The 20289-nt window shown below is 45.1% G+C and overlaps 1 protein-coding gene across 2 annotated transcripts in view; it reads left to right on the plus strand.

Moving 5' to 3' along the window:
- PELI2 (pellino E3 ubiquitin protein ligase family member 2) overlaps window positions 1–20289 on the plus strand; it is a 208021-nt gene that overhangs the window by 110701 nt on the left and 77031 nt on the right. Inside the window, exon 1 of one of the 2 annotated variants that reach the window (XM_045900924.3) lies at window positions 9364–11055. The exons of the other annotated variant lie outside the window; for it this stretch is intronic. Within the exon in view, the coding sequence (XP_045756880.1) occupies window positions 10801–11055 (255 nt within the window). The 5' untranslated portion in view covers window positions 9364–10800. Of the gene's footprint in view, window positions 1–9363; window positions 11056–20289 lie in introns of those variants that run through there. 2 annotated transcript variants of the gene reach the window in all.

Raw genomic sequence — 20289 nt, forward strand, 5'->3', positions numbered from 1 at the left:
TTTTAGTTCTTTTATTTCTCCAGAAAGCGTTTCTCTAATAACTTCCAAGCTTTTTTCAAGCCCAGCTAGTATCTTTAAAATCATCATTCTGAACCCTAGGTCCGACATTGTACTAATGTCTGTGTTGAGTAGGTCCCTGGCAGTCAATACTGCCTCTTGTTCTTTTTGTTGAGGTGATTTTTTCCATCTTGTCATTTTGTCCAGAGGAGAACAGATGAATGAGAGGACAAAATGCTAACAGGGTAACAACGTCCCCAGAAAATATACACTAAACAAATCAGAAAAGACCTGAAACCAGGGGAAAAGAAAGGGAAAGAGAGAAAAAAACAGAAAAAGAAAAAGATAACACAAACAAAAACAAAACAAAACAAAAAAACAATGTGATCAGATATGATCAGGCTGGTGCATAGATCAGTGCCACACACCAGATTTTGGGTGTATTTTGGTCTGTTAGAAGAAAGTGCCTCCCAAAATTTTAAAGAAAGAAAAACTTACATATGTACAAAAATAAGGGTTAATACGATGAAGGGATGAATATGACTGTAAAGATGAAAATTATAAAAGACTTTATAAAAGGAATTGATAAGTTGGTTGAAAAAAGAAGAGGATTTAAAACGGGGGGAGAGACTGTGATCAGGAAAGAGACTAGAACAAAGCCATACACTAGAGATTTAGGGTATATTTTTATCTCTTAGAAGAAACTGTATCTCAAAATTTTAAAGAGAGAACAACATATATTTATATATATACACCAAAAATAAGGGTAACTACTATGAAGGGATAGAATATGACTCTAAAAATGAAAAATAAAAAATATTTTTTAAAAAAGGGATTGATAAGATGTTGGTTGAAAAAGGGAAAAAGAAAAATTCAAAAAAAAAAAAAGAAAAGACAGTTAAAAAAAAAATTAACTTTGAAAGACTAAGGAATCATGGTAAAAAAGCCATGGATTCTATGTGCAGTATTCCCCTAGTGCTGGAGTTCTGCCATTCTCATTGATGGGTAAACTTGGTCTTGGCTGGCTGTTCTTGCTGATCTTCTGCGGGAGGGGCCTGTTGCTGTGGTTCCCAAATGTCTTTGCCAGAGGCGGAATTGCCCCGCACTTGCCGGTCCCGCCTAAGTAATCTGCTCCGGCTTGCTCTCCGGAGATTTTATTTCCGTACAGCTTTGGAGGACGAGAGTGAAAATAGCAGCCTCCCAATCTCTGCCCCGGAGGAGCCGAGAACTCAGGGCCCCGCTCCTCAGTGAGCCCCCAGAGAAAAGCCGTCAGTCACTCCCGTCTCCCCGGTCTCCGGCTGCACTCCGTGCTCACCCGGCCTGTGATCGCGCGTTTCTATCTCTGGCACCCGACCCCATGTGGAGTCTCCAAACCCAGCAGATCCCTGTGGTGCACTCCCACACCGCTCCTCCAGGGGGAGGAAGGGGAGTCTCCCTGGATCTGCCGCTTGTTGGGTCTCTGCTGGAGGAGCAGGGGCCCGACTGTGCCGCGGATCACGGTTTATGGCAACCCCGAGCTGAGAGCCCGCACCTCGGCTCCATCTCTGCATCCGGCTTCCCCGCTCCGATACCTGGGAGCTCTGCTTCACTCAGGCACCCCCGGTCTTTCTGTGACCCCGAGGGTCCCGAGACCACACTGTCCCACAAGGGTTCCAACCCCACTTAGCCACAGGAGCGACACCCCCCAGCGGAGCCGACTTCTAAAAATTCCGATTTTGTGCTCCAGGGCTCTATCACTTGCCGGAAGCAGCTGACAGAGGCCCCCTCCCCCACCGTCTGTCCTCCAGAATACTGCCTCGGATTCACTTCTCCGCATGTCCTACCTTCCAGAAAGTGGTCGCTTTTCTGTTCAGAGAGTTACTGCTGTTCTTTTCTCCGATCTCCTGTTGAGTTCGTAGGTGTTCAGAATTGTTTGATCCCTATCCAGCTGAATTCCTGGGACCACAGAAAATCCAGGTCTCCTATATCTCTTCCATCTTGCTCTGCCCTTGTACTAGTTTTTAAAACTACTTATATAACTGAATTTTTTTCAAAAGAAAATATTGTGGAAAAATGAGTCAGGATAAAAATAAATCAAAGGTTCAGAGAATCTCCTTAGAATGTAGAACAGAAAAATAAGTGGAAATTGAAATTAAAAAAAAGAAAAGAGGATCAGTCTAGGAAATCTAATGTTCGATTAGTATGAACCTTACAGAGCGCAAGCACGCTAGAAGGAAAGGCATTACCAAAGGAGTAATGGGATAAAATGGGATAAAAGATCCCAGAACTGATGATGAATCTTCAGATGGAATGAATACTCACACGAAGGGTCCAACACTGTGGTGGAACAGAAGCCACTTCAAGGCATATTATTGTGAAATGCAGAATGCCAGAGATAATACATCCTAGTCGCTTCCAGAGAGAAAAATCATCACCTGTAAAAGTCAAGGAATGAGAATGACCTGGGTCTTTGCATGAACAACACAGTGAAGCAGTATCTTCAAGACTGTGAATGAAAATGATTCCCAGCCTAAAGTTCTACTTCATATTAAATGATCATCTGGATATGGAGACATCTTCAAATATGGAAGGATGTAAAAATTTAACTGCCTGTGTATCCTTTCTCATGAAGCTAAGAAGGGATGTGCTCTATCCGGATGAGAGAGTAAATAAGGAGGAGTGCATGGGATCCAGGTAATATCCAGCAGAAAATAAAGGCAAAGGGGTCTCCCAGGCTGAGGAAGGTAATCCCAGGATGACAACTGTAGAGCAGGCCTAGAGAATACTCCATCCAGATGGGAGCAAAAGACTGAAGATTGATAAGCAAGAATATCCATGAAAAAATGCTACTCTTATGTGTCCCCTTGGATCCAATGAATGATACATATGACTGCATTGAGAGAGTTCTAGACTTCTATGCGAGAGTCTAGAGATTAATTCATGATCAACACAAATCAAAAGATAAAGCAAATAAATAAAATAAAAAATCGAACAAGAAAAATTTAACCATAGTTCACTACAGGGCTCAGCTCTAAACAGTGTTAATATAGTCAAAACAACACCAACAGTGAATACTGATTTCACCAAAAATCATAGATAACCCTATGGGAAGAATGAAAAGAATGTGTTGTATTGATGAAGGGGGGAGGGGTGCAGAAAAGGAAGAAGGAAATGTCAGTCCGCGGATAATGTCTGAAATTGGAAAGCGTGCTGTTTAACATTACAGAAGAAGTTTAGAAACCACCACAAGAGTTGAAGTGGTTTTCTCTGGGATGGGGACATCAGCCTGGAAGGACGGGGGAATGGGGCAGGTATTTTCTGAGTTTCAGTTGAAGCCTTGTAGAATGATTTAAACAATGTACAGGTACTTTTTTTTAATTTCATTATTTTGTTAGTCACTATACAATACATCATTGGTTTTTGATGTGGTGATCCACGATCCATTTTAAATAAAAATTTTAAAGATTTTATTTATTTATTTATTTGAGACAGAGAGAATGAGAGAGAGAGAGCACATGAGAGGGGGGAGGGTCAGAGGGAGAAGCAGGCTCCCTGCTGAGCAGGGAGCCCGATGCGGGACTCGATCCAGGGACTCCAGGATCATGACCTGAGCCGAAAGCAGTCGCTTAACCAACTGAGCCACCCAGGCACCCCTTTAAATAAAAATTTTAAAAGGGGGAAAGCTAGAGACCAGTAGGAAGGGCTTGATGAATTGCAGAAATAAATAATGCAGAATTCTCAAGTCAAAGAATTGAAATAGGGGTTCGTAAGCAGATTGGTTCACATTTAAGATTCCCAAACATAAAGAGAGGATGATGGCCAGAGAATGGCCTTGAGAGCAGATGAATACAGGGAAAGTCTGCTGTTAAGATCAAAGAATTGAAAGGCTAAGGTTCCATCTGACCACCAAGTACATCGAGAGTTGCCTACAACAATGGCAGGACTTGGGGTACCAGGCAGACAGCCCCTGGGGTTAGTCTTCTGACTGGAGCCCCATAGTCAGTCAATTGAGGGGCTAGGACTCCGCTACTTCTGTCCGACCTGTGGCTGGACATCTGTAGAGTTTTCTCTCCATGTAAATGAAAAATGAACCTTCTGCCCTCTAATTAAAAATAAGTGGAATAAACCATGGTTGCTTTTGGTGCTATCGCTCATTTCCTTGGTCTGAAGGGACTACCAGGAATTTTGGGGTGCAGTCCACTCTTTCTGAGTGTATTGCGTATGCAAGATTTCTAAGCCACTCAGAAGCCTTTTTAGCCTATGTAGCTACTGTGACTCTTGATCCTGCAACACAACCAACTGAGAAGCCACATAAGAGAAGATAAAAATCTTAAGTCTGTGCGCCTTTGCCCCACTCCCTCTGCTCCTTCTTGGTATTGGGGAAGGCTGTTTCCAGCCCTGAAGCAATTCTAGCTTGCTACTCTTATGTGTCCCCAGTTGCTTTCTCGCTCCTGACTGGCTCTGACCACTGGGAAGGTTATCATGGCGTCAGGACATGATGAGGTGGTTTTCGGTTGGGAGGTGGACCTCTGGGCTGAGATGTCCTAGTATTGCCATAGCTGTCATCCCTATGAAGCATGCCATCACATTGCCATGTCCTCTCGCTGACATCCACAGGCTGCATCGAATGCTCCATTGTACTTCGGGTGTGCCTCTTACAGAGCACCTTGTATTTTGTGTTGTACATATTTTCAGATAAGTTTTCCGACCTTGTTAGAGTACACAGCATATCCTAATGTGTGTTTCTTCAGCTCTAAACATAATACCTGGCATGTGGTGAGAAATAAATATATTTGGGATAGATGGATTGGTGACTAGAAATAAGATAGGTATTTGATGTTAAAGTTCTAGAGAAATTTTGTTATAAAAATATTAAATGGGGGCACCTGGGTGGCTCATTTGGTTAAGCGTCTGACTCTTGATCTCAGCTCAGGTCTTGACCTCAGGGTTGTGAGTTCAAGCCCCGCATCGGGCTCCATGCTGCACATGGAGCCTACTTAATAATAACAACGACAATAATAATAAAAATATTAAACTTGGTATTTTGTGTTTACTACTTCTAGCTGGTGAAGTTGCCAAATGACTGAATTCCAAGTCAGGGGTCAGGTATGGATACTATTAAAAAGACTCTTTAATTCCCACCCCCAACCCCCACAGATCCAGCTAAGTCATTTCTTTTCCTTGTTTTAAATAGAAAAATCCTTTCTACCAAAACTCATAATCCTTGCAAATTCATACAGGTTGGCTCTCCCCAGGAGTGGAAGTGCGGTTCTGTGGAACATTGAAATCAATGATCTGCAGGCAGATAGCAGACATCGTTGGCCTCAGGCTTGCCCTGTTCTCCTCCCGGCAGGTTGGGCCCCTGGCCTCTGAGGGAGAGCCTCTGTGTCTGGAACCCTGACCCCACACAGGTTTAGCTGAGCTCCCCCAGGGGAATCGAAAGACATGACCTATGAGATGAGGAAGGGGTGTCCCGTGACAGGCTTCCTGCGGACAACTGAAGCTTCTCGATGCTGCCTTATTGATCTGCTTTTGGAGGAAGAGGATTCTGACTTTGAAGGGTTCTGTCATAGTCCCGCAGGTGGCAGCTCCACGGCCAAGCTCATGTCGTCAACACCTGATGCTGTTGCGGAGAACAGTACAATTCACCATAACCCCTCCTCTTACCTGCGAGGGTTCTGGAGGCTGGAAGGGACAGGGACCCCTGTTGCAGTAGCCGGTCTGGGCATGCACTTGGGCTGAGCACACACCTGCCCTGCGGGGAGGGGAGGCAGGAGCCGTGACTACGAAGTCAAGCTGAGGCCAATGGCCAGACGCAGCAGAGGTGCTGGGGATGAAAGCTGGGTCGGGAGTTAGAGTCAGGAGGTTTGGGGTCTATGTGTGCCGTGGGTGCCTTTCTGGGGAGCCTGGCTTGGAAGTGGATGGCAGGGTTCTCTACCCCGACCTGTAGCTTGCTACTCATTGCCCTTCACTCTTCTTGCTGACTCAGGTTCATCTTTAGAATTATTTCTAAAGTCAAAAAGTGATTCTCCCGGCAGACTGCCTAGAGTATCAGATTATAAAGAACAGGAATTCCTTGGGAGTCGCCTTGGGAGACATCCTTATCACTCCCTCAGGAAGTAGAGAAACCCACTAGGTAAGGATATCTGTTCTCTTCTAACACATGCGCATGAAGTTACAGTTTGTATCATTAGGAATTACCTGTATTTCTCTTCTGTGTCCTACCTTCCGGGCCGGGCGAGGGCTTTGCCCAGTGGAGGCAGAAGGAGATCCAGAAAGGAAAGCTTGTTGCAGGTGCTGGGAGCAACACACTTGCAGGCTGGGCAGGGTCGGGTTAGTGTGGGAAGGCTGGGGGCGAGCCCACTCGGCAGCTTGGGGCCGGTCCCTGGAAGAGCTTAGAGAGGGCAAGTGGGAAAGAGCTGGCATTGAAGCAGCAGATGGACTGTGGTCCCTGAGAAGTTTGGCACTTCGATGAAGGGAAGGCTGGTGGTGGTTTTAGGATAGAGGGGGGCAAAATGTGTTCCGGGGTGAAGTTAATAAGCCAGTGGTAGAGAAGGGGGATTGAAGTACCAAGAGCAGGGCTCAGAGTGAGCATCATGGATAATGAGAAGGATGCCAGCAAAAAGCTTAGATTTATTTCGTTTTTCTCTTGAGGGACGTATCAATCTTCTGAATGACCAATAGGGACCTCATGCAGCAGTAATGTTTAATAACTCCTTTATAAGGCTTGTCCTAATGTCACTATGATGTCATTCATTGAAACTCATAGATCCCAAAGTAGGATCCACAGGGAAGTAAGTTCTTAAATTAATTGGGATGCAGAGCCAGAACATTTGTCTTGTTTTCTCACCTTAGCTCAGGGACTAGGGAAGCCAGCCAGCTGAGATGGGAGTCTGTCACCGTAAGGCATGGAGCTTGGGGGGGTAGGGGAGGGGGGCGGCGCTAGAAGGTATTAAGCCAGATGCTATGACTTTGACAGGTGCCAGGGATGAGTTTGGGACAAGAAGTGATGCTGTTTTGTTTTTTTTTTTCTTCTCAATTCATTTTTGGATGTTGATGGTACTCACCAGTTGGATTGACTGGGTTTGGGGAGTATTTTTTAAAATATTCACACATGATAATATGCCCATGTGCACTGCTTTTTGCAGACTCTCCTTATTTTCAGTTTCTCTTCCCAGTTCTCCTCGTCCAATAGGATGAATTTGATCAAGCAGTTTCTTCTTGGTTTGTCCTCTTGGTAGGAAGAGGGTTCAGGTCTCTGTGTCCTGAAAGGAACTGAACTTGGAGTCAGTTGCAGTTACGTATCAGGGGCAGCTTTGGAGGGGGCTGGTGGGCAAGGCAACCTTTGGAGTTCTGAAGATGGATATGCACCTTTTTTTGGTGGAACACTTAATATATATTCAGACTCGAGGGACACAGAAATGGCCTTTTGAAGTTCAGTATTTGATCAGTGGGAGAGAAAGTTGGGAGGGTAGACTTGGTGGGGGCAGGGTCGGGGGAAACCTTGAGAATGTGATGAATGCCACACAGAGGGGCTCTCTCAGACCTCTCCTCCCAACTGTAGTGTATCAGGGAGCTGGGTGAGGTGCTGGGGTACATGGGCCAAGACAATGTGACCCTCCGGCTTCACAGCTCGGGGAGAAGTAGTCAAGGAGATGACCAGTGTGGTGCTGTATTACCTGCTTTGACTGAAAATGATGGCGTGGGATTAGTGCTTTTCTTGGATATCTTCCTTTTCCTGATTTTCTTTTTCTTTTCTTTTTTTTTTTGAGATGCTGGGAATTTTAGTAGTTGTTTTACTTAAACCTCTGTTTTGAAATTTTCAAGGTACATGTCTCACAGTTGATGAGTAATTTGAGCAGAGGAGGTATCAGTAATTAATATGTGCTGTTCGCTTTGCTTCATGATGCCCGCACATCTCCTTCATGAATGGCATAATTGTGATTATCTATGTAATAATCTCACTTGGTGATCTAAATGATGCTAAAATAGATCTTCATCAGTTTTGTTTATTTTGAGACTCAGCAATTGTAATTGTTCTTAACCTCAGAAGAATATTTAGTCAATAGTAAATCTATAGTGACAGACTTTGATATGTCTTGCAGGCTAAACCCTTTTCAGGAGCATAAAGGGTTTTCAGGAGAGGGCATCTGAGGATAGAAACCTCCCATACTGTTGCTGTAGCAAAACACCACACAGAAAAACCAACTGAAGGGAACTGTAGCTGATTGCATTGTTAGGGAAGACACTTTGGGTGTTCTTTTCACACAGATTTTGGGTTTCCTCAAATAGGCGGGTGGAAGGAAACAATACTTGTTTTCTAGATTTAAGACTTATTTATAACTTTTGAAGAACATAAGTTCATGAACCAAGACTAAAAGAATTAGAAACAAAATAAGTCAGTGGTTGAAAATTCCCGTTTGGTGTTCAACTGTAATAATAATTTTAACTAAAGTCTCCATTTTGGTAGCAGAACGCACGCGTTAAGGAGCATTGAATTTTCAAAATTAACTGAGTCTTAAGAAAGAATCAGAGTCTTGAAATGTAGCCAGTTTTGCAAATAAAATTTTTAATTGAACTCACGGTTGCTTAATTACACCTGTCAGGTCTTGTCACTATCACCAGTGGTGTGGAATTTGGGTAGCTCATGTTCGTGAGCATCTGTCAGTAGCTTAAAACATACATAATGTGGCTGCAAAGTCAAGGCACTGCAGTGGCTTATAGAAATCTTACAGCTTTCTTGTGTAGTCCCATTTAATGTGGTGACGATGCTTTAGAATCTGTATCACGCTAACGCTAATGTTGCAGTTATATTTTTTATATGAGAAATACATGTCAACACTACTTGTCAACTTGCTTCATCTGCCTTATATTTTTTGCAAAACTGTCCCCTCTAAGCTTCCAGGATAGCATTTAATGTTGCTTCTTTGTTTGATCAGCATTATGGAAAAATCAAAACAAAACTGCATGCGGTTGCTTTAACGTGCATCTGAAATAATTCACCTGTTATTTGGCTTGTGGGGGTTCTTGACGGGGGGGACACGGGGTGGAGAGTGTCCACGGGCTTGGAATGGCACTCAGTCGCACTTGCTTGGCTGTAGTGTGCTAAGGCTCCTTTCTATTTGGTCTTCTGCCTTCTGAGCCAGTCGTGGAGTTACGCTACGCTCAGTCTCCTTCTCCAGATTCATTTCCAAGTTTGTTTTTTTTTTTTAATTTTATTATGTTATGTTAGTCACCATACAATACATCATTGGTTTTTGATGTGATCCATGATCCATTGTTTTCGTATAACACCCAGTGCTCCATGCAGAATGTGCCCTCCTTAATACCCATCACCAGGCTAACCCATCCCCCTGCCCCCCTCCCCTCTAGAACCCTCAGTTTATTTCTCAGGGTCCACAATCTCTCATGGTTTGTCTCCCCCTCTGATTTCCCCCCCTTCATTTTTCCCTTTCTTCTCCTAATGTCCTCCATGCTATTCCTTATGTTCCACAAATAAGTGAAACCATATGATAATTGACAATTTCCAAGTTTATAATAGGAGTATATTGAACTACTTGTTCAGCCAAGTGTGAGCTGGTATTGTTGGATATTCAGGCAGGGCTGTTATTCTGTAAAGTACAAATTCCTACCCAGGGAGACCCACCTAGGCAGTTTCGTGCCACCAACGTAGTAGCTCTTAGGGCAGGTAGTTCACATAACTGGTCTCCCTTTTTTTTCAAACGTATAATTCTCTTAGTGGCAGTGTCTTGAGTTTTCATACATTTGATGGTAGTTTTTCGGTGAACACTGGTAGGCAGTTATAAACCAGTTGCGACTGCATTCATTTTAATCTCATTCAGAGGGAAGAAGGGAGCAAAACTCTGCAGGCAGGGGCCGTGCTCAGAGCCCCCTTGCTATCGGGGTTCGTGTCATCAGGGCTCAGTTTTCTGGCTCCTCTGAAAAAGCTAATTCGGTTTCTTGAGGCATTTACTCACCCAGCAGACAGCTGGCTCTTTGCCAAGAACGGTTGACAATTACTGCTTCTCCGGAGGCTGATTAGCATGCATTGTTACCAGGTCCCTAAGAATAATTTTGCTTACCTATATAATAATTTAAGAATTTAATCATTTCCAAACATGTCCTAAGTTATTTAGTCCTTTGTCAGCATCTCAGTTCCGTTCTAGAAGGTTGTTTTTTTGTTTTTTTAAGCATTCGCTGTGGGCACGAGTGTGTGAAATATAAGGGAAGTGTTTCCAAATAGGTTGTTTTTTCTAATAATAGAATTCCTTACATTCTTGTGCTGCTTTATAGCTTCACACACATCTCATTTGATGGTCATAACAGTCCCATGAGGCAGAAGCGGAGCGGCGTGTCTCCCCTTTTCACAGATAAAGAAACTGAGGCCTTGGGAAGGCAGGGGTTTGCTCGGGTCCGCACAGCTCGTCAGCGTTGCGGGCGGGCCTGGCCCGTGAGCCTGACCCACGAGATCAGTGTGGGTGGCTGTTGGAGGAGCTTTGAAGGGAGGGCAGCCCGCGTGGCCAGAGGCCCCTGGCTGCCCCTTTGTGAATGACACCGAGGGAGGCCTCATTCTCTCCCCTACGTCACTGCCTCAGGGAGCCTTTCAAATGGGCCATTTTTGACACTTGTCTGAAGCAAAACATTTGATACCCTCTTCTTCTCCACACTGAAAACTAGACCCGTTCTTTATCGCAGGAAACAAACAAAAAAAACCCAAAACGCATGTAATAGAGAAAGGTCCCTTATTTTCATCGTTGTCTAACCTTTGAGACGTTAACTTTTTGTCAGGCATCGGTTCCCTTCTGTTGTCGTTACTCTGATCCGATGTGGCATTACTTCCCCGTGGCTGGCTTGCCTCCCCCGTGGCCTGCCCTTCCCCAGGGCTTATCACCATCGCGCATGTCTGTTGGGAAACACGGTCTGTGGGCTCGGCCTCCTGCTCAGCTAGCGGGTACAGACGACCGCTTGCTAAGGGTCATTTGCCAGGCAAGCGCTGTGCCGAGCACACTTCGCACGGTATCTCCTGGAATTCCTCCCAGATCCCCTCCCCATGCTGCGCTAGCCAGGCCTTTGTCACAGGTGAGAAGTGACAAAGCCGGGGGGAGGGGGGGAGCCCTGCGGCCGGTGGCCTTCTGCATCCACACACTGGTTCTGTCCCTTACCTTTGGCAGTTTCGGGAGCTGTGCCCCTCATTTCCTGGAACATCGCCTTTCAGAGAATGGAGGCAGTTTTTTGGAGTGTGTGTGTGTGTGTGTGTGTGTGTTTAATAGCTGAGTAGCTTTTGCACTTAAAAGATTTGAAGCTTGTTTCTCTGTTCTGATATTCAATCAAGCAAAATCAGTCTAGTGTTTAAGGGAAGAAGTTCACTTTCTCACTTCTCTGATGGTAGAACAGAGCAGTCACTCCAGGTGGATCTTGGGATAATACAAATGATTGGTGTGGAAACCAACATTGCTACTTCTTTAATTGTTGCCATTTTGGACATATTCAAGGACTGTGTAGAAACCTTCTGTTGCGTAGAAGTTAATGTTTCGTGCCAAATTTTAAGGCTAATTTATTGCTGCCTACTCTTCCAACTCCCAGATGTTCTCCTTTATTATTCCCGAGAGATGGAAATGTTATTCTGCTTTGTCTTTGTGGGTAATACATTTAGAAAATCAGATCCCAGACACTGGGAGAGGGTGTGTGTGTGTGTTGGGGGGACAAGAACGTGGTAGGGAGGAGGAGGAGAGGGGGGAGAGGATTTGATTTGCCAAGGAGATTATGGACTAAAGCTACAGAGCGTTATTGCATGTCTGTAGGGAGCACTGTGGTTCACAGACCAGAAGTTTTGGTCAACATGAAATGTGATGAGAGTTCTCCAAGACTGTGATCACGGAGGGCGTGGGCCTGCGACGTCATGTGCAGAGGGAAGCCACGGGCGACATCCTGGCTCTGCTCGCGCCTGGCCTTCATGCAGGGCCCTGTCCTTAGGCTTTCTTGGCCATGGTCGATTTCTTCTTCTCTTCCTTCACCTTTTCCTACAAAGTGAGGGTGTCCTCACACCCAAGCCATGTTGAGTATCCTTGTCTGTTAATTCTCAGGTTTCTTTTCTCACTGATGTCGACTTGCATAGAGTTAATGGTTTTCAACTCTTAGCGTTCTAGTTGCTGTTACTGTTCAGTCCCTACCACTCTGCTGTCCTTCGGTCTCCCAGGAACTGCAAGATGGTTGGATTTGCGGCTCAGCACCCAGCGAGGGCAGCCGATCTCTCCTGCTGCAGCGCCCTCTCCATCAGTCTCGCACAGGCCCAGGCAGTCAGGGTCAGGAGGGAAGGCGACGCAGGCTTTCTGAGCAGCCACTCACAACATGAGGCTCCTCCGCCCTGCTCCCAGGGCTCATTTGTTGTTTGTAGACCATTCTTAACTGACTGATTATTCCATTTCCATGTCTATAGCCAACTCAAGAGCAGAAAATTGGATGGGGAAAATTGCACTGAGGTTGGTAAACTAAAAAAGTGACATGACATACATTCATTTTATTCAGCGGGGCTCATTTATTTCCCCATGTTTATAACTTGCCCCGTTCCACGAAGGATTTGAGACTGCTGACATCCTTACAGAAAAGAGTCCCTTGTTACACCTCTAATGGATGGAGGCTCCTTAAAGAAAGCTCCGGATTGAAAAAACTCGCCACAGAACAGAAAACTTAAGTGTTCTGCGCACACTTTTTTATTGCTCTCGTAATGCTTGCCATGGGAATCCTATCACATGCTGACCAGGTAAACAGTAAGCAGACAACAGACACTGAGAACTTTCCTATGTCACCAAACATGTTTCTTATCTGCAAGCTGCAGACATCTAGCTGTAGCTTATTCCCTGCTTCTGCTCTCTTCAGAAGGCACTGAACAAGAGGCACGCCGCAGCTGAGTCCCAGCTGCTGACACCCTGGGACAGAGCACGCTCACCAGGGCCGGGACACCTGCGGCGGGCCACCCCACGGGAATAATGGTTTAACGCTGCGGCTTTACAAGCAGTTGAATCCCATTTGTGCAAAGGCGCACGGGCAGGGGAGTGGTGAGCCGTTTGACACAAAGATAACAATCTGGCTGGAAGCTAGTATTTGGGGGAAAAATAACTAAAAACAAAATGATAGTTTTGAAGCAACATAGTTATAAGACACAGCGTGTGTCTACGGTTTTCTCCTGAAAGAAAGTCAGAATTTTCACCCTGCAAAAAACAGCCAGAAACCAAGCCGTACCCACCCCGCGTTTTGGCATGTATATAATAGTTGGTATGAAAGGACAGTACTGTAGGATTCCAACACTACTTGCTGATTTTGCCAAAACCATGAGATGAAACAGTCAATACATTTGCTCTTCTGGTTTGAATTTTTTTTTTTTTTTTTAAGAATATGGCAATGCAAAGGAAAAGGAGGGAGGGAGAAATCTGCCCGTGATAGGAGAGGACAGGGTGGTGTAGCAGAGCTTGAAAATCCAGGGCTCCACATAAATAGTTGGTAGAGAGCCACCACCAGGGTGAGGAGGAGCTGAAGACGACAGTGAAACGTCACCTAGTGGTGCCAACCTTGGCGATTCAAGCCCAGAATCCGCTAAAGGTTTCTGGAGAATATATACAGCTGCATCGTTCAAGTTACACAGCTGATACACTTATTCAGAGTTTGCAGAATCGCAGAATTCTGAGCTGATAAGGCAGCCATGCTGGAGATGAGGTCTACGTAAGCCAGTTGATGAATCAGGCCGACAGTCGGGCCCAGGGCGGGTCTGTGACCTGGACAGTGGAAGCCCACCTCAGACCAGGCCCACGCTCCAGGCTGGCCACGCCCTCCAGGAAGCCCAGGCTGCCTTCCCAGGCCACCCCTGAGACTCCTAATACCTGCTCCTACAAAGAGCAAACGCCATGTGGGACACTGAATTTCAGCAACTGAGAAGGAGAGGAAAGGCCCACCTAGGGAGACTCAGGCTCAGAGACCTTAAAATGAGCAGCTCAGGTGACCTGCATAAAGCAGGACCGTGCAGAGTAAGGTGAGGCCACCAGACGGTCACGTGGGGAATATGGAAACAGACACACGTGTTTCCAGTGCCCTGATCCCCACCTACCCACAGTGCTCGGGGATGGTCATTTCATTTTATAAAGCAAATTACGGAAGACTTCTGTTTGCCAGATCCTAAATTGGGAAGGAATGTCTGTTCCATCTGAAACGTCTCTAACTGCCCAGATGTCAAGGCCTTTAAGAACTAGAGGGATGAGTCTGAAATGCAAACCCATGGCTACCCCAGGCCCTAGTTTTGAGTTCTCCCTCCTTTTCCTTTTGTTCAGAACAGCAGAGGAAACCACTGGAGGAAGACTTCAGCTATCTGAAATGATCCGTGGATGGGGGATTCCACATAGATGAGTTTTATAAAGAGTTGATGGTGTAATTCACATTTTATTTTAACCGCCTTTTGGGTGGTTATGTCTTCCCTTGAGGCCAGGCATGCTTGCTTCCTTTTTTTTTCCCCCTACATAAAAGAAGGGTAACCATGCTCAGCTGATAAATTGTGAAGAGCTTAACATATCCTGATAACATGCAGTGCCTCCAGAGGAACTCAAAGTCCCTCTTCCATGCCTCCCACAAAGTGAATACAGAGCAGGAATTCATTGACTGCAATAACGGTTATTTTGTACCAAGGTCTATTTCTTCTGTGCATGATGATCCCAGGCTGCTCTCCTTTTTTAGTTTTGGACTGCTTTTGAATTTTTCTACTTCCTTTACCTAAACTTTTTAAAAAATGTTTATTGAGCTCCTGCTATATTATGCTAGAAGCATCTATGTATGTCACCTCGTTTTATCCTCTTAGCAAGATGTCCTTTTCATTGGTTTGCATATGTATGGCTTAATTAAAGACATTTTGCAGGTGTGATTTTTTTTTTTTCAGTTTTCAACAATCGTTTTGCCAGATACGGATCAGAAGCAGGTACACTTCATTCTCTTAATCTAAGGTAGATTTCCCTCCCATCACTATTAAAAGTATTTGAGTTGCTGGGTAAAACCAGCATTGAATGACATAATTTTAAAAGGTAAGAATAAAAACATCTGATACTTAGTTGGAGCTCGCCATGTGACTATGTGCCAGGCACTCTTCGAAACCCTTTATTCATTTACTTCAGTTAAAACTGTGCTATTGGACATAAAGAGAAACTCTTTGTCCAGGGGAAAAGATATACTAATGTAATATTGTGCTTTAAAAAGAAATATTTTTATCGATGACTCAAAAAGCATTAGTTTTGATGGAAGAACGCTTTTTAGTTGACGATGATGGCATAGGGGGCAGGAAGCAGAGCTGGCCCCAGTCCATACAAGAGAAAGTGGTGCCCTTGCTGAGCAGATGCTGTCCCTGCGGTTCAAGCTTGGTGAGGATGGTGCTTCTGTGCAAAATAGAGAAAGGCCTCCCTTTCTTGGGTCGACACAGCCCATCACCAGGGCGTGGGGCTCAGGGAACGGTGCAGGCTGGATTTCAGCCCCTGGTGCTCCCTGGTGCATTGCACAACCTGGCCTAACTCTGCCCGTGTGTCTTTGGGGAGGGGCCTGGGAGGGAGCTGGGATGTTGATGGAGAAAAGGCAGAGAACAAATGTAGGAGAGAACAGGTCCAGGGGAAAATGGATTGTGAAACTGGTCAACAATCAAAAGAATTATTTCCGAATGGGGGTGGAGGAGAATGGCTGTAGCCCACCTCTGCTTGAGGCATGTAAGGTAGTTTGGTCCTCCCAGTGATGCTTGTGCCTCGTGTGGCCCCATTTGTCTTTAGAGCCTATGGCTAAAACCCAAAGGATGGCTCTGCAAAACCCGGGAAAGTCATGCTGCTCTTACAGCCACCTTGCCATCGGGGAACCTTTCCTTCCTTAACCTTTTAAATCCTTTCTCTGGTCTGAATTTCTCTAACTGCGGAGCTTAAATATAGAACTTGTTGGGGGGAGGGGAGCGGCTTATTCTTAGGCTCCCAAGGCTTTCAGGAGCAAAGGAATTAGACTGGAGGAATAATGAGAAATGCATTGGAGCCTTGATGGTTTCTCCCTTGATTCATAATATGTGGGCATCTCCAGAACTAACTGATACCCTGTCGCTGAGTTTTCTTCAGCCCCAAGGTGGTGAGAGCTGGCCCTTGGTCTTTCAAGAATGGCCTGGTCTCTACTCCCACATTAGGTTGTTCTCCTGTGGATTGCAGATGTGCAGAGAAAGGCCAAAATTGTGGGTTGGATGCAGTCCTAATAATAGGAAAGCAAAATATGGAAGCAAGCAGTTGTGGATTGGATGTAGGGAAAGGACTATCTTATTGTAAAGGAGCTTATTGATATTTATAAATTGGATGCACTTTTTTTTAAGAGCAACAGAGCTCATATGGGGGGGACAGGGCTGGGGGAGGCAGAGAAAGAATCTTAAGCAGCCTCCATGCCCAGCATGGAGCCCGACGTGGGTCTCGATCTCACAACCCTGAGATCATGATCTGAGCCGAAATCGAGTCAGACACTTAACTGACTGAGCCACCCAGGTGCCCCTTGGATACAAATCTTATTTTCCTTTTCATACTAGAAGATATTTGATCACTTGTGGATTTCATTGAGGGCCAGATGCAGATTTTAATACCACATGTAGTAATTTCCCAAAGTTGCAGAAGGATGAAAGAAATCACAGTAGGGTTTTTATTCTTTTTTTTCATGTTTGAAAGTCATTCTAATTGCACAAGAATTGAGTGCTCTTTGCTAAAATTCCAGAAAGAGATTAATTTGCCAGTTTGTATCCTGTAATACCTGTTTTCCTCCACCCACCTCCCATGGCAAATGTAAATGTATGTATGAGGATGGTGAGATCAATGTACCTTAGAGTATATTTCTGAGAAAACTTCTTCATAGTCTGCAAAATAATGGGGCAATATAAGTTGATCTTAAGTGGGAATGTAGATGAACATGGCTTTTAAAAGGAGAAAAGGGGGTTGAGGAATGTGTATATACCCTCTAAAAGTTGTGGTTCAGAACTCACAACAGGTTTGGAAGTATCCAGAAGAAGACATGGGTGGCATAGACGTTCATTTAAATGGACTGGTTTCATGTAAAGAGCTCCCATGTTCAGTTAGTGGAATACAATAAAGTGATGTAATATTGCTTTCAAGTGTAAGGCCTGGTGATTTAGACTCAGGGTCAAGCAGATTGTCTGCTTTGGCATTCATTTACTTAATCTGTAAGGCCATTTGGTCCTCCCAGTGACCCCAAATCTCATCCTACCAGGTGGTGACTATGACTTGATGTGCTCTGTGGTTTTTAAGTTGGAATCTCCTAACTCAGAAAGCCCACTGCTATCTTGCCCTCCAGTGGCTTTTAAAAAACTCATTAATAGTTCATTCTGAAACAGGTGGTAAAGTTGTTGCTCTTAAGAAAGGGTCATCTGTTCCAAGTTCAATAGGGATAGAATATCATGTGTTTTGTATCTTTCTCACCTTGTAGAAACGAGCTCACAGACAAGTTCCATCCACTATAGTGTGTCAGAATTTTGTTCCAATTAACCCACAGAAGCAACTCAGAATCTAGATAATATACTTTATGTGTAAAATATATTTATGCATAATAGCTTAATTTCTATATGTATAAATGGAATGGGAAGATTTTGCTACATTTGTGCAGGGCTTGTTGTATTATTGTACTGTAGGAAAGTAATCTTTGGGAGACTGGTGAAATGTCAATACATAAAGTACAGTTGAGTCAAAGTGGTAACAGCCTTGCCTGCACCCCCGCGCATGCATACTCCTCTCTGTTCACTGCGGCTGCCTTCCCTGGGCTCCCTGTGCTCTGTACATAATCCTGGTCTAGCGGCAGCCACGTTGCTCTACAGTCGCTGATCTGCTAGTTGGTGTCTCACTGGGTGCTCTAACCTGAAGGTCTTGGTATGTGCAGATATCTGTAGCTTTGGTGTACGTATGCCCAGAGCTTACCATGAGACCGGGTGCTTAGTATGTGGAGAATGAAGAAATGTCCACGTGCATATGTGATCAGTGTAATTGGTAAAGGGGACCAACGAGAATGGAGATCTGATCCTGGGAAACAGAATAAGACCCATCCAAGAATCCTGAGCAGCTGTGTGAACTTGGGGACTCCAGAGATCCATTGCTGCATTGGGTATTTGAAGCAGGGCAGGGCTAGTTACTCCAGAAATCCGGGCATCGGGGAGCTCAAACCGAGCCCTGGGTGTGGAAGGAGGTAAACTCCAAGAAGCAGCAGTGCCCTCAAGTCTACCGGGGCTGGAGGAGGAACCAGCGGTTAGAGCGAGACGCTGCATGAGGCTCACGATGCACTGAGCCTCCCCTTGAACTCCCTGAATGATGTGAAATGAGGTCTGTAACTGACCTAAACTGGACATGCTTCCAGTGAGGTTCTGGGCTACTTGTGTGAACGATGGAAGCCTGGGCAGTCCTCCAGCAGGTGCAGCAGCAGAGCTACTGTGAGGGAGGGAGAAGGAGAAGCTGCTGAGGTCACAATCCCAAACTCTTACCTTCTCGGGAGAGCTTTTGCCTGCCTTGGATCTTTACCACTCTGTTTTTCTTGTCCTAGAGGAGGCAGAAGCTACCAAAGAGCATTGAGGAGAACCTATCCTGAGAAACCCTCTGACTTGGGGCAGCCCCCACATCACTTCCCCACACCTGCCTTTCAGTGGTCCAGCACTCCCCTGGGGGAGAGGGGGCTCCTCCTGACTCCCCTCGTCCCCATTCCAGTGTTGAGGATGTCTGTGTCACGTGGAAGCTGAGGCACAGAGAGGTTATGGACCTTGCCCAGGATTGTTCGGCTAATACACTGTGAATCCTGGATTGGAACTCAGTCTGATTTCCAGATCTATGCTTATAACAGTAGTCTACACTCCTTTGCCAGTGTAGGAACTGACTGCCCTAATCAGGGTTGCCAGGGGAAGACTCAGCCTTAAAATCTGCCTCTAGCGGAGAAGGTCAGGTGCGCTGAGTTAACACTCTCTCATTTCCTCTGCTTATCTGGTGTAGGTAGGACCCACCTGTCTCATCCTTGCTCTGACTCTGGGTCAGCCTTCCTGCTCCCAGGTTCCTGTGAGACATGCACAGTCCTATGCTAATACTCCATTCCTTCTGTTTTTCACCCTTGCCCACGTCACTGTGTATCAGCCTGGGGGCAGCCCACTGTGGGCACCTTACACCTGCTGGATGGATCCCTGCTGTCCACCAGACTCCCTTGATTCCAAGATCATTTGAAGAAAAAAGGTGTTCTGTTCTTTTCTGATGGCAGTTCATAACACAAAAGCGAGGGGAGTGGCATTGTGCTTTTTTTCTAACCTACTTGGATGAATTTCGGACCATATTTTCTAAGTAAATATACAGGTAATTATATATCCCTAAAATTCTAATCATTACATGTTTGCATTAAAATTACTTTATGAATTCTCAGTTTAACTACCCCTTTCCAGACTTAGATGCACTGAGACTCGTTTTGAGATGACGTTCTATGACTATTAACTTCCTAAATGTTTCTTTTAATTCATTTTACTGGCGGGGAAAGAAACTTCTCTGGGGTTCAGTATTACAGTGGAATGAATGATGTTTCATTTTGCCTGTTTTAGGCGTAAGTTGTAAAATCCTAGAGTATATTGATGAGTTAAGATATAAAGTTCACTAAATACTAAAGTACTAGCATCTTAAAAGATCATGTTTGGTGAAAATCAAATTTTACAGAACAGATATATTAAGAGGGATTATTCACACAATAAAATGACTTCTTGCTTTATGAAATAACTTGCCACAGTATTCTTTTAAGTAGAAGCCCCCGGGCTCTCAGATGTGATTCCTGTATAAAAACTTAAATGTGGAAATTTTCAGGATTGCGACTGTTCTAAAAATGAAAACGTACCACCTGTCATTAACTATATTTTTATTTGCAAACTTTACCTGCAAAGATTTCAGAGATGCACCAATCTGGCATTTGTCTCATACCATTCCTCTTTTATATTAAGATTATTGTCATGTTTTTCTTCTGTTTCCTTAGTAGTTCAGCCCAGAAGCCATTAGCTAGGATGGGGCAAGGCAGCCATCTGTGTGGGAAAGGGGGTGTGGGCCATGCTGGTCCAACTGGTGAGGAGGGTGTCCTCCTAGGAGGGTAACCCATGGGGGAGTTGGCATGGCCCAGTGTGGGGTGAGGAGGGCAGCCTGGTGTGGGTGTCAGAGCCTGAGAGGGGTCAGATGGGTGGTGTGGGGGGGATGGGGTGTGACAGTATTCCCCAGCCAGAGTGTTCAAGCCCAGGTAGAGTAAAGAGAGTGCCCTAGTGGG

The sequence above is a fragment of the Mirounga angustirostris genome, unplaced genomic scaffold, assembly GCF_029215605.1.
Source record: "Mirounga angustirostris isolate CCGP_5_RB_7025 unplaced genomic scaffold, mMirAng1.0.hap1 SCAF_9, whole genome shotgun sequence".
In the NCBI taxonomy this organism is placed as follows: domain Eukaryota; kingdom Metazoa; phylum Chordata; class Mammalia; order Carnivora; family Phocidae; genus Mirounga; species Mirounga angustirostris.